Here is a 15,030-nt window from a genome sequence, read left to right on the forward strand (position 1 = left end):
CAGTCGTGCGGATTTTAACATTACAAAATTTAAAGTTTTTGATCATGTTTAAAACCATGGCCTGCACGCGAGTACATGGCGCTCAGTCATTTTTTTAACTCCACCCAGATGGGAGCACAACGGTGCGGTTGACGTGATGTTTGCATTTCATCTCCCTTTTCCTTCATCCACCCCCTCCTCCCTCCCGGCTTCCAGTGGAGCTTCGCACGATCACAACAACTGGCGATTCTCGCAAGTTAGTTCTTCTACACTCTTTCATCAGTTTCTGTTAACTCATACAAAAATTCCAACCGATGCATTCATGCAGAACCATGTAGCCTTGTAAATTTCTTGTTAATGGATAAAAATTGACACACACAATGGCAGGATGTGACCGCTACACAATACACACCAGCGTCTATTCTAATTCTTCTAAGAGAATAACCTTGTGGGAACAAAGGTTCTCTCGTTACTCAATTCTGACTCTGCATTCACTGTATCCCTCCGACGATCCCAGATGTATTCTGACGTCATAACTTCCTTGGACATATAATAACAACTTGGAACGACCTTGCCCGTCGAAACATCAATTACCAGTTGGACCTTCGAAATCATCATAAGTTTAAGAATAAATTTCAGTACTAATAATGGTGAATTATTGTCTTAATTATATAGTGCTGTATGGATATTCCCTTTGTTTGACAGAGATGTTTCACTATTTTCTTTTCTCTCGCCAATCTATACTCGAGTTTAGCTAGGACAGACTTTGATACATTTTAAATTTAACATAATATTATGAAGGACAGAAGTGACTGTGAAAATTAATTGACCCTTTGACCTTCGTGTGGTTTGATACATTGGCCGAATAGCACATTACGCCTACAACACATTGCGACGGTTCGCAAATCGATACCGGGGTTGACCGTGACGGTCGTAGCCCATTTTACCGCGCCCATAAAGTCAGGGGTGTACTGATCCAGACCATTGTAGGATCACCAAAACACCGAGTTTGCCTTCATTATTTTTTTTCTCTTTCCTTTTGTTTCGTGATTTTTTTGTTGTTTTATTTAATTGGATTTTTAAAATCTTGTGCACTGGAAATTAAAACTCATACAGGCAATGAACTTCACAACATTCGAACTCGAGGTGGTGTTCTGATTTTTGGAAAAGGACCATTTATATTATATCAAGTTCTTAATGGCAATGTCAACACTCAGTCCACGATAGCTCTATTGGAAGGTCAACCAGTATTTTTGCATTATAATGACTTTGATGAATTTGTTTATACTGATGAGATTCTGCACACTCGTCAATTAATGGACAAGACAATCGAGTTGAGAGATGTTCAATTAGCATTTAATTTGTCTATAAATTTTTCAGATATCATTTTTCCTCATTGGACGGATATGAATCTAGCATTACAGAAGTTTGAATCAGTCTTTGGCAACAGAAATTCCGTTACATGATATTTTTTTTTGGAAATTTCCAATCTCCATATTCTTTCTGGTCGTCTGATATTTAGCTTTAACAGGTTACGTCTTTTATCATTGTTACAATCATCCTCGTATATATTGCGTCACTTCATTTTTTTCACGACACCTACATTATTAACAATCCAGGATAATTCGAAATTTTTGTTCCGTTCCTTTAATTATTTTTATTATCACCTTTTTAAATTAACAAGCGACCAATGAATTTTTGCTTGTCATGAATGAGTGTCTTCACCACATTTACAATTCGGTATATGATGAAATGATGTCACTCATAGCATTTTTAACCTTTTTTGTCATACAGTTATTTAATATTGATATATTCCCTTTACTGATTATTATTATTAGTCATTATATTTTGTTTCACATTCGACCCCAGAGTATAGTAATTTTGTACTTTTATTGGATGGCACCCTCTGGTTTTCTAATTTTAAGACTGTCCTCTGTTCTTGGAGTAGCTGGTCCTGGTTCCAGTGGGCATACCTACACACACAGGATGCTTCGCATTGTCTCATCGAACTCAGAACTTCACTGCGACCGCTGTAGTCGATGGGACCTGTGCTAGTTACCGACGCTCATCTTCTGCTTTGTCCCATTTCTACGCAACAATCCTACAGATGCAGCAGATACATACCCCTCCCAAAAAGTATTTTCATCTATTTTCGTCGGAGTTCCAGTCAAAAATTACACTCCAGTATTTTCAAGCCCCCATACATCAAAGCCACTCTACATGCTTTCTTCACAAACCAGTGGTACAGTCATGGACACACCTCGTTCCCTATAGTCAAATTGGGACCGACTTGCCGAGCGATGACTTGGATGTGCATCGTGACGTAATCATTCTGGATTTCGCCCGGGAAACATTTCTGCGTGCACGGCACTCAATGGCAGTGAAGTGGAACTTCATCTAAATGCATTTCCAGATACAGCAGAGGTAAAACGGTGGGAGGAGAAGAAAGGAGGAGAAGTCTTGTTTTGAAGGATGCAATTTCGGTCTTGCGCTGGAGAGTCGGTCTTGGGCTTGAAAGGTGAACGTTGGTTTTTAAGGAGAGAGAGTTATAAGGAGAGGGAGCTAGGAGTACGTACACTTAGCACTATATCTGCGAGCTAGCTCTAGCTCGTACAATAATACTATCGAAACAGTGATATCCAGTACTCCCAACACCATTGCGCCGACCAGGGTCGGCCACCTTGACGGAGTGGTTAGCGCAGCGCGCTACGAAGCCGTGGGCTCCGGGTTCGAATCCAGGGTTGGCCATGGATGTTCTTTTTGTGAGTGTTCCTAGATCAATTTCATCATATCGTTATTCATCCTCATCATCGCATATCGTTATTCATCCTCATCATCGCGATAAGCCAAAGTGTCAGAAAATCGAAGTAAAATAACCTAACTCAACAAATCCAACAGCAATTTGGAGCTTCCCTTTTGTTCCACATTTTTGGATCTGTCTCCAACTTCCTCAAAAAAATCCTAGGTACGGGCCTGTTCTAGGAAGGAATTAAACTGGGAAGGAATGAAACAACGCGAGTATTTAAATTCCTCACGCTTGCTTCGTGACAGTTGGAGGTGTTTGTTGTTAACTTATTAATATCGGGAGCGCAAGGTGAAGAGAATGAAGAGAATACAAGACAAAGGGCTTTTTATTAATGAAAGAATAAATGGGTAAAAATGTCTAAGCAAGTTTCGTGAATTGTTGCTAACTGTTTCACGTGAGAAAAACGGGGATCATTTTTTACTTATTCCTGCCTGCCTGTATGTTACGCCTCTGATTTGACGTATTCATTCAAATTATAACGTTTAACTAGAATTTAAAACCAGATGAATAAAGAAAAAGAATGTTTTAATATTATTGCCCACATGTTTTTCCCCACTTCTATTTATAACATTTTTCGTATCAAGCTCATGCGACGCGAGGCACCGTGAGGTCGCCCACTTCCCCCACCCCTTGCTACACCACTGCCTCTCAATGCCTTGGATTGCCTCGAAAGTGAATATTCTTTACGTTGCTAAACTAATATTTTTTCCCTAGGATAGTTAAATGATCCACAATAATGAAGCGACAGAAGAATGCAACGTATATTTGCGTACATTTCTACGTCGTAGATTAATCGCTAATGAGCATTTATGGTGGAATCAGAACGAACACCATGACATATCCTATTCCTTACCCAGGATTCAAAAGTAGGGCTTCTAGTTTCGTAGCCACTTCTTCATGGGGCCCGGAAGGTAAAAAATGAAAAAAATATAGTTGATTTGAATAGATTACTTTTAGCGCCGCTTTTCTTCATTTTTTGCTAATCGAAACGACCAGGATAATATGGTGAATTTGATGAAGGTTACCGTCAAAGGAACACCCATGAGCAGGCCGTGATTCGTACCGAAACCACGTACCATCGTAACGCACTGTGCTAACCTTTCCTCCACGAAGGTCAGCTGCAATAGAGTTGGTTTGGTTTGAGTTGATGTTTTAAGTCCACTTTGTGCACAGTAAGGCTAATCGGGACTGGACCTACAGTTTAAAGTGGAATCCGAACCACTATGTGGTTCGAGACCCCTTGATTACAAGGCGACGACGCTACCACTGCGCCATCGGGGAGGCCGGCTGCAATAGAGTCGAATCTACTGAATACGTTCGTTTTAAGGAGACTTCCCTTTATAATGCTTCATCAGAGCGTGGTTTTTGATCGATTGATTGATTGGAATTTTAAGTCCACTTTATGCATAGTAAGGCTAATCGGGACTGGGCCTACAGTTTAAAGTGGGATCCGAACCACTGTGCCATGTGCCTCCACCGCGTGTTGAACCCTGGACCCCTAGATTACATCAGAGCGTGGTGTTGATCATTCATGTCTCCTTCACTACGGCAGAGATCGAGAATGTGTGGAGCCATATCATTTGCTCGAATGGTGTCACGGCACGCTACCATACACAGGGGAGAACACAGGCAGTCGCCACATATATTTTGATGGCATAAAATCTTCGCTGTCCCTTCAAGTACATTTGCTTCTATAACTTTGTAAATATTGTTATATAAAGACCACACTGAGGGAAGGAATGCTGTATCTTCCACTAAACCTGAATACTGTGTGACCATTTACTTCATTGCAATATTAATTATAAAATGCAATGAAATACACGGCTGTAAATTATCAGGTTTAGAAACGGGAAGAGTATTTATGTTGTTTATATTTTATTTTGCCATCTTGAAAGTAATGTTTACTACAGTGGAATTAATATTTTCGTTAAGATCATAGAAGTCAAGTACGTGTTGTTTCCAGGCATTATTTATCAAAAATGGATGAAATCGATGTCTTCAACTCGAGGTTTTCCCTCTTCCTCAAAGTTTTATGTTTGGGACCATTATCAAATGTACATTTCATTGTTCTCTCTGTTGTTTTATGTATAGGAAAATGCATTATACGCATATGATAATACGAATATCTCTGCATAAGTATTTGTATGTTATCTCTTTATATTTGAACTTTGAACACACACACACACACGAAAACAGAAGTGAGGAGCAGGACGCGGTTCCTACTTTGTTACGCAATGGAGAGATCAAGCGTAAGATACCGTGACAACAGACACAGGGGAAAATGCGCGGTGAACTTAGAGTACAACAGACATGAATTTGCCGTTGCGTAGATACCAATTTTCGTTTCGTCTCCCTCTCTCTTAGTATCACGTGTTCTACCCTGCTCGAAAACCTTCGCTATTGTTGCCATATTGTCTTTCCATTCCTGGATACACTCGCGCAAACATCGTTGAAAACAATTGAATAGCGCTCCAGCTCGCGGTTCACACCGTTCGGCAGGGACGGTAATGTGGCAATATAGCACGGCGTAGTGGTTGCTTCTTTTATGCAGTGCATGTTCATTGGCTAGCTAGTAACTAGTGTTGCCAACTGTAATAATGAAGCACTATTTCTGTCACGGAAGGGGAAAGGCAGGTAAAATGACGGTGAGTTTTGTTGGATTGGAAGCACCATATTTTTATTTTATACTAAATATTTTACCGGTTTGACGTTGTGTGCGTGTATTGCGTGTGTGTTTGTTAATGAACGTTAAATTCCATAATGCCTCCAGTTCTGTCAAAGCTGAAATCAAAAACCTTGCATAGCCAAGCTCGGGAAATTGATTGCAACGTGCACGAGTTCATGAAGGAGGAAGCCAGTCAAGGTGTTAGCATCCAAATACGGCATTTTGGCAAGAGAGCAGCGGCTGCGACTGGAGTTCCTGAACGAACAATCAGGGCTATCATGAACGAAAGACAATCTCTTGAGATGTCAGAAGGCTCCTCCACATCATTTCACACTCCCGGGAAAGAGCGACAAAGACCAGCGACCAAATCGTCAGTGGACGCTTTCCATGAAAACGTTATCCGTAGGCGCATATACGACTACGCTCTGCGTGAAAATGAAGTGCCGACATTGAAAAAATTGCATGTCAAATTACAGGCGGACATAAATTTTGCGGGAAGTCAAGAGAGTTTGCGACGTTTGCTGCGAAAGATGGGATTTAGGTGGAGGAAAAGGAGGCTGTCATTTTTGCTGCTTAATGCGATGCATATTGTTTTCTGTGTTAAAATTGCCATGCTTTGATGGGTGACCAAGTTCATAGCAGGGCCGGCGGAAGGAGAGGGCGAACCGTGCCACCGGCCAGGGCGGCAAAATTTGAAGAGAGGAAAAAAATAAGCCTATTGAAAACTATGGTCGAGTGAGATATTCTTTTGCGCTTAATAGTATTGAAATAGCATAAGAAGTATCATTATTTATTTTATATTTTGATATTTTACTTAGGAATATATTGGTTTTCAATTTCCCGTTGCTGCGTAATGACGGGGGGGGGGGGGGGTTCGAAATGGAGCGGCATCTGCAGCCACCGCCCAGGGAGGCAATATGACTAGCGCCAGCCCTGGTTCATAGCAAAAGAAAAAGCCGCACAGCTTATCGTCTAGTGGCAGTATATGTACTTGTTATTGTTGTGGAAGCCGGCATCGTTTGCAAATGTACAACAAACGCAACCGACTGTCGCCGATCACAGAGAGGAAATAATAATACTGCTTGAGGAGGAGTGTTGTGGTCCAATTGTCGCGGTTTAACACGTTGGCATGTTGTTATCTGCCGTTGCAGTTCCGTACCAGTGTATACGGGTTTTGGGAGTGAACAGTTAGAACGCCACCAGTGCATTAATGCAATGAAAAATAATATTTTCTTTATTTTGTTTGAAATCACTCAAATAAGAAATCGTATGAAGAAGTCTTTTTGCAGCATTTTTGGTAATTTTACGTATGTGTTAGTTCATATTTTGCGAATTTTTAGTCCATATGTATGTAGCTACATACAAAGCCACTTGTTAGTACATATTAATCCTAGTCCTGGTATAATGCATGACGTTTAAAACTCATCGTTAGATAGACCTGAATTCTCTAATTTTCTTGTTGTACGTAACAGCTGTGCATCGGCGCACTGCAGCGATTTTTCTATCTGCTCCATTAGCAACACTGCTTCTTTAGTTCTGTCGCGCATCGCACGGCAGAAATATCTGTGCTGGACTGGCGGTTGTGTTCCCTCTGCGACGTTGTCGGTTGGTTATTTTTCCTTATTTTCAAGTCGCACGTTAAACAGAGCGAGCGATTACAGAAGACGTCAAATACGTGTAGCAACGTCGCAAGAAGACATCCACGGTCTCGCCGTGGCTGCAGGGCTAGAGTAAAAACTTCGCTTAACTTATCAGTGTTGCCAAACACAACTGTTAAAAAATGTTGAAATTGAATGTAGTTAAGGATTGCGACCAAGCAGTTAACTTTGAGAAATATAAACACTTGTCTCCGCGTTCTACGACTAGAGATCCTGTGTTCGAATCCAGTACGAGTCTTGTGGAGCTTTCCGACCGAAGCGAGAAGCGACACGTGTCACTTAGAAACAAACATTCAATAACAAATGCAACTTTTCAAACCTTTCGAAGCGACATGACAAGGCGCACGTCTCACGTCGCGTCGTTGTTTTCTAGTGGCATCTGCTGGTAGCGCAGCTGCAGTAAATGTTTGCTTATATTTATAAGCTCCACGGGTTACTTCAGTGTGAAACCCCTAGTTCCTCGTCGCTTTGTCCCAATGGAACTTTCGTACCGAAGCGATAAATGGCTTTGGAAACCAAAATTCTTAAATAAATAAAACTTTCGAACAAATGCGACACGACAAACTACACGTGCCACTTGCATGTGTCACGCACGTTATCGTGTTGCTTCAGTCTGCTGGTCATGCCTACGTGTTGAATGCTTTCTTACAGAAAGATTTTAAACCAAAGCGACAGGCAACAAGTAGCAAACGACGGCTGCAAGTCACACTGAAGTTCATACCGAAGTGACAAGCGAGAAGAAAGACAAGCCACTTCAGTCTACAAGAAAGCATTCACTGTGAAAGCACGAACGCCATATCTAGGCGACCCAATTCACGATATTGACAAACGGAAGCAACAGGCGAGACGTGCATCTTCGTTTCGAAATGTTGCATCATTTTTTCTAAGCGAAACGTGTCGCTTGTTGCCTTCCGCTTCTGAAAGTCATGAATGTCATGCAGCATGTCGCCTTGGTCTGTTTCCGCATTTATACCGCGTTTGTTACAACCTGTCCCGGTTCCCGCGCTAGCTGATCGCTGGCTTTCCTCCTTGCTGGAGAAAGTCAAAGCCAGGCAGCCAATTAAAATACGCAACGTCGCAACAGCGTCTACGTAAGCGCCTCTCTTCTGGCTTCCATTCGCTCCTCGCTGCCCAGCAGACGAATTTTTCCTCGTTTCTCATTGGCACCGAGACTGTCGAGCGATCGCTAGCGCGGGAAACAGGACAGGTTCTAACAAACGCGGTATAAGAAAAAGGCTTGCTTGTAGACTGAGGTACCTGTGTTACTTGTCACTTCAATATGAATACCCCCTCCCTTTTTGCCTGATCGCTTGTCGCTTTGGTCAGAAATCTCCATTCTTATTTTCTTATATAATACATAATTCATTTTGCTCGATCAATTCATTTTTTTTCATCATGCCCGAAATGAGACAAGTAACGAGTTTTTACTGATAACATCTGATAACTCTACTCTTTGTTTCTTGGCTATGGAAGAATACTGTATTTACCAGTATTATAGTAAAACCTGACTAACAATTTGTTATAGGCACATAAGAAAGGGCTACATTTGGACGAATAAATTGTAGCATTTTGTATGACGCCTGGGTTCCCGAGTTCGAATCCCGGTCGGGGCATGGATGTTTGTGGGAGTCGATTCATCAATTTCATGATATCATCACTCATTCCCATCTTCGCAAATTAGCCAAAAGTGGCACAAAAAGCGAAGTAAAATAAAACAAATCAATTACAATTGTAGGATTAGAAGAAAATAGAAAAACAGATCTGGCTCCAAAGTTTTAAGTTGGCAACATTGACAGCTCGGGAGCAACAAGACGGCCAGGCAAGCGGGGAATCCCGTCGGCCGCAGAACGAACCTTTCCTTGCCCCTCAACCCCCTGGGATGTTCGGTACCAATACATGCGAAATAGATCCAAGATTTTGTACACCCACACTTCCTGGTCCCAAGAGATGCGATTAAACATCACAGTTTTACACAGACGTGAAGCTTCCAGATTTCAGCTGCAGGTGGCAGAGTGTAACACACACGTTAACACACAAATCAAACAAATAGGGACTTTTTGGTACAGGTCGCAAGAGGTCTCAGGAGTCTCGAAGTGGCCTTTTCCTTGTTGGGATCAGGAAAGAGTCCCAACAATTTGGTTGGTCCCATTAAGAAATGTGTTTAAACATACGCCGGTCCCCACAAGAATATATCTGCGTACTCACTCACACACACATAAATAAATATAAATATAAATATATATATATATATATATATATATATATATATATATATATATATATACGTACACACATACACGTGTGTGTGTGTGTGTGTATGTATGTATGTATAACATTCATGTGTATGTAAAAACATAAATAGTATTGAACGTTACAAACTGAGAATTTTGGACACACTCATCCTCATTCTTCATGCATGAGGACGGTTACAAGTAAGTTTTGTTTTCAGGTGCAATTCTATCGGAACCTGACACGTGAGACTGACTCCCTCTCATACGAAAAACCAGAGTACGTAAACATGGATCTGCTGAGTGGACTCCGAAGCAAGAGTTGGGCGGTGCCCACCCTCACTAACTATGGAATCTGCCGTTCACTGAACATTATCCCTTCTAGGAATTTGTTCAGAAACTACAGGTTGGTATAGCATGTTCTCTAAACATCGTAACTGTACAATAACTGTATAACAATTTTAATTTTAAAAAAATTCGATGCTTATGAAATAGTATGAATTTCTTACCACTTTTTACTTCTCAAATATCTGTCAAACTACCCGATGAATGGGGAAAAAACGTTTCTAGAAATATTATTTATTTTTGTAAGAAGAATAAAATTATTAAAGAAAAAATTGAGTAACCTTCAAATGTCCATCAAAATCCTTGCTTACTAAAACATACATAATAGCATTCTCTTTCCCCCTTAAGCCGCACCCTGTGGTCGAGTGGTGAGTCTCGCGCCTAGCGCGGAACAGGTAGGTCGTGCTACAGTGCCTTGAATAATGTAGTGTGGGAAACGGACGATTTTAGCCTCTCTGGCAGGTTCCTCTCAGAAAGGATACCGCTAGAGGCGCTGGTGTTGATCCCGGTGCTTGGTATTCGTCTGCTTATAATGGAAGTAAATGGAGTTTTCGCTCCAACGTCTGATTCTTTTACATGAAGCATTTCTATGAATGTGATAATTGCTATGATATTTGGTACAGTGGTCGCGAAGATATTAACGAACATTCTAGACAGTCGACCACGTCCTGTTATCGTCATACTTTCGTTAATAATACGGGAGAAAAAATACGCGTGGAATGTTCTTGGTAACTAAATTTTTGTGTATGAATTAGTTTCTTTATTATTATCATCATCATTTCGTTTAAAGATACACACACTGAAGCATTTGTATTTTTGATATTTACTGTTTCTTTTCTTCCGCTTTAAACTAATCGCGGCGATGATGATAATGATGATTGCATGAAACGACAAGGGGAACCCCACAAAACTTTTTAGTGCCATCGACATGAGTGTAATGAAACTTTCAAACCAATGGGACAAGCGACACGGGATCATGGGGGTCCGGAAGTAGGGGGGGCACGCCCCCATGGAAAATGAATGTGTACCTAAAAATTATATAATTCACACATACTTTCATTTCAATCACAGTAATTTATGTTAATTATTATAAATTCCTTGACGAAACATGATAATTTCAGACCGAAACAGTGTTTTTTGTGGGGGCATCACTATTTTGGAGGAAAATATGTGTCCTTTGCCCCCCCTGGAAAAAAATACCTTGCTTACCCCTCACTGGAAAAAATCCTGCGGACGTCCATGCAAATATCATTCATTGCACATGAGGGTCCAAACAGCAAACGATACGTTCATATGTCGTATTCGCGCGCTACCGGGGGAGTTCCCAACTAAGTGAAAAGCGACATAGTGCCTTCAGTCTATTAGCAAGTGTTTGCTGCTAATTTTGCGAACAACAGATAGGCGACACGATAAACCGCACATTACAACAACAGATCTAGGCGACACGATAAGCCACACGTGTCGCTTTGTCGCTTGTGCGTCGCTCAAACTGGGCCATTTTCTCAATAGCTTGCAACATCTTGCCGTGGTTTGTTGTTCGTGCATGCGCGATGCAATGAGTGTCTTGCACCAAAGCGACAAGCGGCACGCGACACTTTTCGCTTGAGGATTTCACCAACCAAACGCTGGCCTGTGCTTCCCGTCATGCCGCTACAATGTGAAATGTTGCTCTTGATTGGCTCGTTTCCAAGCAACATGTGTAGCTTCGGTATGAATGTTGCCTTGAACAGAAGGACCCGTGACGCTTTGGTGTGAAATCCTCGTATCGTTTGTCGCGTGTCACTTTGGTGTAAAATCTCCTTGAGGAGACGGTGCAGTCAGAGTTTGTGGCCCTACGGTTCGAAAGGCTGCATTGATTACGGACTGCTCGCTTCCAAGCGACACTTGTAGTTTGTCGCCTCGGTTTGAAATATCTCTCAGGATACAACTTATATTCTAATAACATAGAAAAATAAAACTCTAGTACACAATCCAACACCTGACGTCCGGTATCACTTTGCGATGTTTCTTCTTGTGTTACGCTTGCTATTTATTTATTAATTTTATTTTACTTTTCTTTCCAAATTAAGCCGTTTCGTGACTGCAAATTACTCCACAAATATAACTGTTTCCATCAATTCACGTACCGCATTTCAAGACAAACAAATCTACACAATATATTCCAAGAACTAACTAAGCCACATTACTTTCATAAGAAAATTAGCACTCGTACTGATCGCACTGCCATCTATGTTTGTCATCCGTCTGGGGAACTAGTTTCTTGGGTCGTTTTCCACACTACGTTATTCAAGGCGCTGTAGTCGTGCAGTACGAGCTCTGTGCTTTGAGGGAAAGTGAAAGTTCAGCGCGATATCGGTACGTACGTGTGGGAGAGGGTGTGCTGTTGAACTGTGCTAGTGAAGACTTGGACAAATGTAAAGTATAGAATGGATCGCGAAAATGCGATACAAATCAGTTTTCAAACGGGAACTTTGAATCCTAGTCCTTTGGAAGTACATGAGTTTATTCATTTTAAATTCAAACAGTGTGGATGTAATTGCAGCCATACAAATTTCCACGGCGATAAAATGTGTATTTTTTAAATTAGTGCGTCCTGGAAAAATGATAAAATTATTAGAGGAAAATACTGGTGAAGTGAATTTTTATTATAGTAGTGGAGTTGTGACACAAGTGAAACTGAGTGATGCGAATCGAATTGTGAAGCCGGTTTGAGTGTTTAATCTTCCTTTGGAAGTGCCAGAACGACAAATTCGTGAAAAACTGAGTGAATATGGGACAATCGATGAATTGATAGCAGAAACTTGAAGTGACAAATTCAGGTACAAAGCTTTTGATGGCAATTAAGAAGCCAATTCCCTCCTGTGTGAAAATAGGCCAATATACGGCACATGTAGTATATAATGGTCAAATCCCGACGTGTGAATAGTGTGGTAGCAGTGACCACATGTGGTTTAATTGTAACTTAGGGAAACCAACAGTGTTTAAAGTCATGGGTCGTGCAGTTCGGTCCTATAGTGAAGCAATTGCACCGTCTACACACAAGAAGGTATAAAAGTGGGTCACCATATTACGACACGGAGTCAAGAATCAGCACAACTGACAGATAGAAGGGCTTCAACAGGGAATACATATACAGGGAGAGAAAAATATTCACAAAAATGATCAACAGACTTTGACCAAGGAAGAAACTGATGAAAATATGCAAGAGCAACCAAAAGAACCTGTGTTAAATGTTCAACTTACGCGACAAAGTGAAGAAATGTCCGTGGATACCATGGATCAGAAGAAGGGTGGACCACTAAGACGACAAGAAGACATAACTAAGGTGCAAGAGGAATCGAGTGATGAAGTGCTACAGAGCGAGAAGGAGAGAAAGCAGAATCAGACCAAGCAAAAGGACTTCAGACAAGAAGCTGAACAGGAAAAAGATTCGGAAACTGATAGTGAAAGTGGAAGTGTCGTTCGGTTTCCGGCTCACAAAAACAACCAAAGAGTATAAGGAAAGCGTCAGGCAGCAATAGGACGAAAAGACGATCATTGCGACATGTAAAAACAAATATACGTACAAGACATGGTTATTGATCCGAGTCCGATAGGCCATGAAAGTTTGTGAACACTGGGTACAGGTAATCACTTTAAGATTAGAAAATAGTATTATTTGGAATGAATACTTTTTTATGGACTGTCAGTAAGTTAATGATATTGAATTGTGTGGTGGTAGTTATTTATGGATTAAGGTATATAAAGGGAAGGGGAATTTCCTCCCCACTACTAAAATAATATTGTTAGTGTGTTTGCTAATTTTTGGTGTACAGTCACGGACAGTTCTGGGTTGTAACGACCCTATTGAAGAAGCACTGAAGCAAGCCATCCATGTCTGACCACCAAGCGCCTTGTGACTAGACAACCCAACCAACAGTGCAATTCTGCGGCTTGTATACCAGTCACGGGTATACATCTCTGTAAATTGAGTAGTGATGCCAAAGAGAAATACGAGATGAAGATTGTCGATCGTAATGTCTCGTGTTCTCGACATGGAATAATAGTCGGTCCACGTTACGTTCCATTATTTAATGTTGTTTGGGAACGAACCTGACGGACGGGGTTTATATTTTCACTCCTTGCATTACAGGAAATTCCATATTTAAAATTATATTAATGCTTTGAACGAAAATTATACCCAGAAAAACATCGAACACACGTGCACACCACTCTTGTCACACACATGCACGTGAAAACAAACACACAAAGCTAAGTTTTAACTTCCAAGTGAATGTCCAAATAACAGTAAATGGAGAAGCACGATGTGCGAAACATGGGACTTTTCACAGAAAGAATGCGTCTATTTTTGGCATACGTGGTTTCTATTAATAGGCAATGAAACAATTATTTATTGAGAGAAATTAAGATGCATTTTCGTCTTCAGGTGTTGAGGAACGAAACAGACTGACTGGAAAAAAAATAGTGGTGTTATTGATAGTGTGTTGGTTAGCGTACGGAACTTTCATCACAAAAAAAAAGAAAAAAGTGAGGTCTAGGTTCGATCCCCACCAAGGACAGTTCTTTTATTCTTTTCTATTGGTGAAGAAGTATTTAATATTGTTTTCTAGGCATTTTGTCGAAAGGATACACATCAAATTTGTTCGTTTAATCTGTATTTTCATTCTTCTAATAGGTTCTCTATCACAAGGGGATATAGAGATTCTCTATCTAGGCGATGGATATCTTTTCAATGGTTCCGTAGCTACGATTCTCCAGTCCCTTCCACTCACTTGTCTTATTTATTTACTTTATTCATATCAACTCACGAAATACCATGAATCTAACGAAAACACACAGATATAGTTAGAACAAGAAACACACCTCGCGTCGAAGGTTCCAGACTCGAGTTCTGGCTTTTTTGCGAGGATAATTATTCCTGTGTGTGTGTTTATCATCTTTGTCTAAAAAATATTCCTCATTATTGCCGTGATTAACCTAGGGAGAGACCAAAGCGACTGAAATAACAAAAGTACAGAAAATGCAAGACCCATCTGCCTAGGCATGTTATACCTTGGAAATTAGCAATCTGAAAATTAACTTGCGTTTCAGTCGGCTACTTGCGAAAGAGTTTCGTGTTGTCTCGTTTGGAGTGTTGGTTATCGTGTCGGACTAGCATGCGCGCAACCCCAGTTCGAGCCCAGCGCAAGGAAATTTTTTTTTTTTTTGTCGAATTTCTTCCAATCTTATTTATAATACTGAGGTTTCTGCAAAACCTTTTGAATTGCATGCCACTTCGTATGTTGGTAATCTGAAAGCAGCAAAGATGAAAATTTGATGTTCCGAAGCGACGATGTATTTGTGTATGTG

At 40.8% G+C, this 15,030-nt stretch overlaps 1 protein-coding gene across 1 annotated transcript in view; it reads left to right on the forward strand.

The window, feature by feature from the left end:
• The window catches only part of LOC145994116 (uncharacterized), a 145,048-nt gene that overhangs the window by 31,217 nt on the left and 98,801 nt on the right, over positions 1-15,030 (forward strand). The window contains exon 5 of the mRNA XM_083130205.1: positions 9,558-9,742. Coding sequence (XP_082986331.1) covers positions 9,558-9,742 — 185 coding nt within the window. The remainder of the gene's footprint in view (positions 1-9,557; positions 9,743-15,030) is intronic.

Source organism: Lepisma saccharinum, chromosome 10 (assembly GCF_977018435.1).
Source record: "Lepisma saccharinum chromosome 10, izLepSacc3.1, whole genome shotgun sequence".
Lineage (NCBI taxonomy): Eukaryota > Metazoa > Arthropoda > Insecta > Zygentoma > Lepismatidae > Lepisma > Lepisma saccharinum.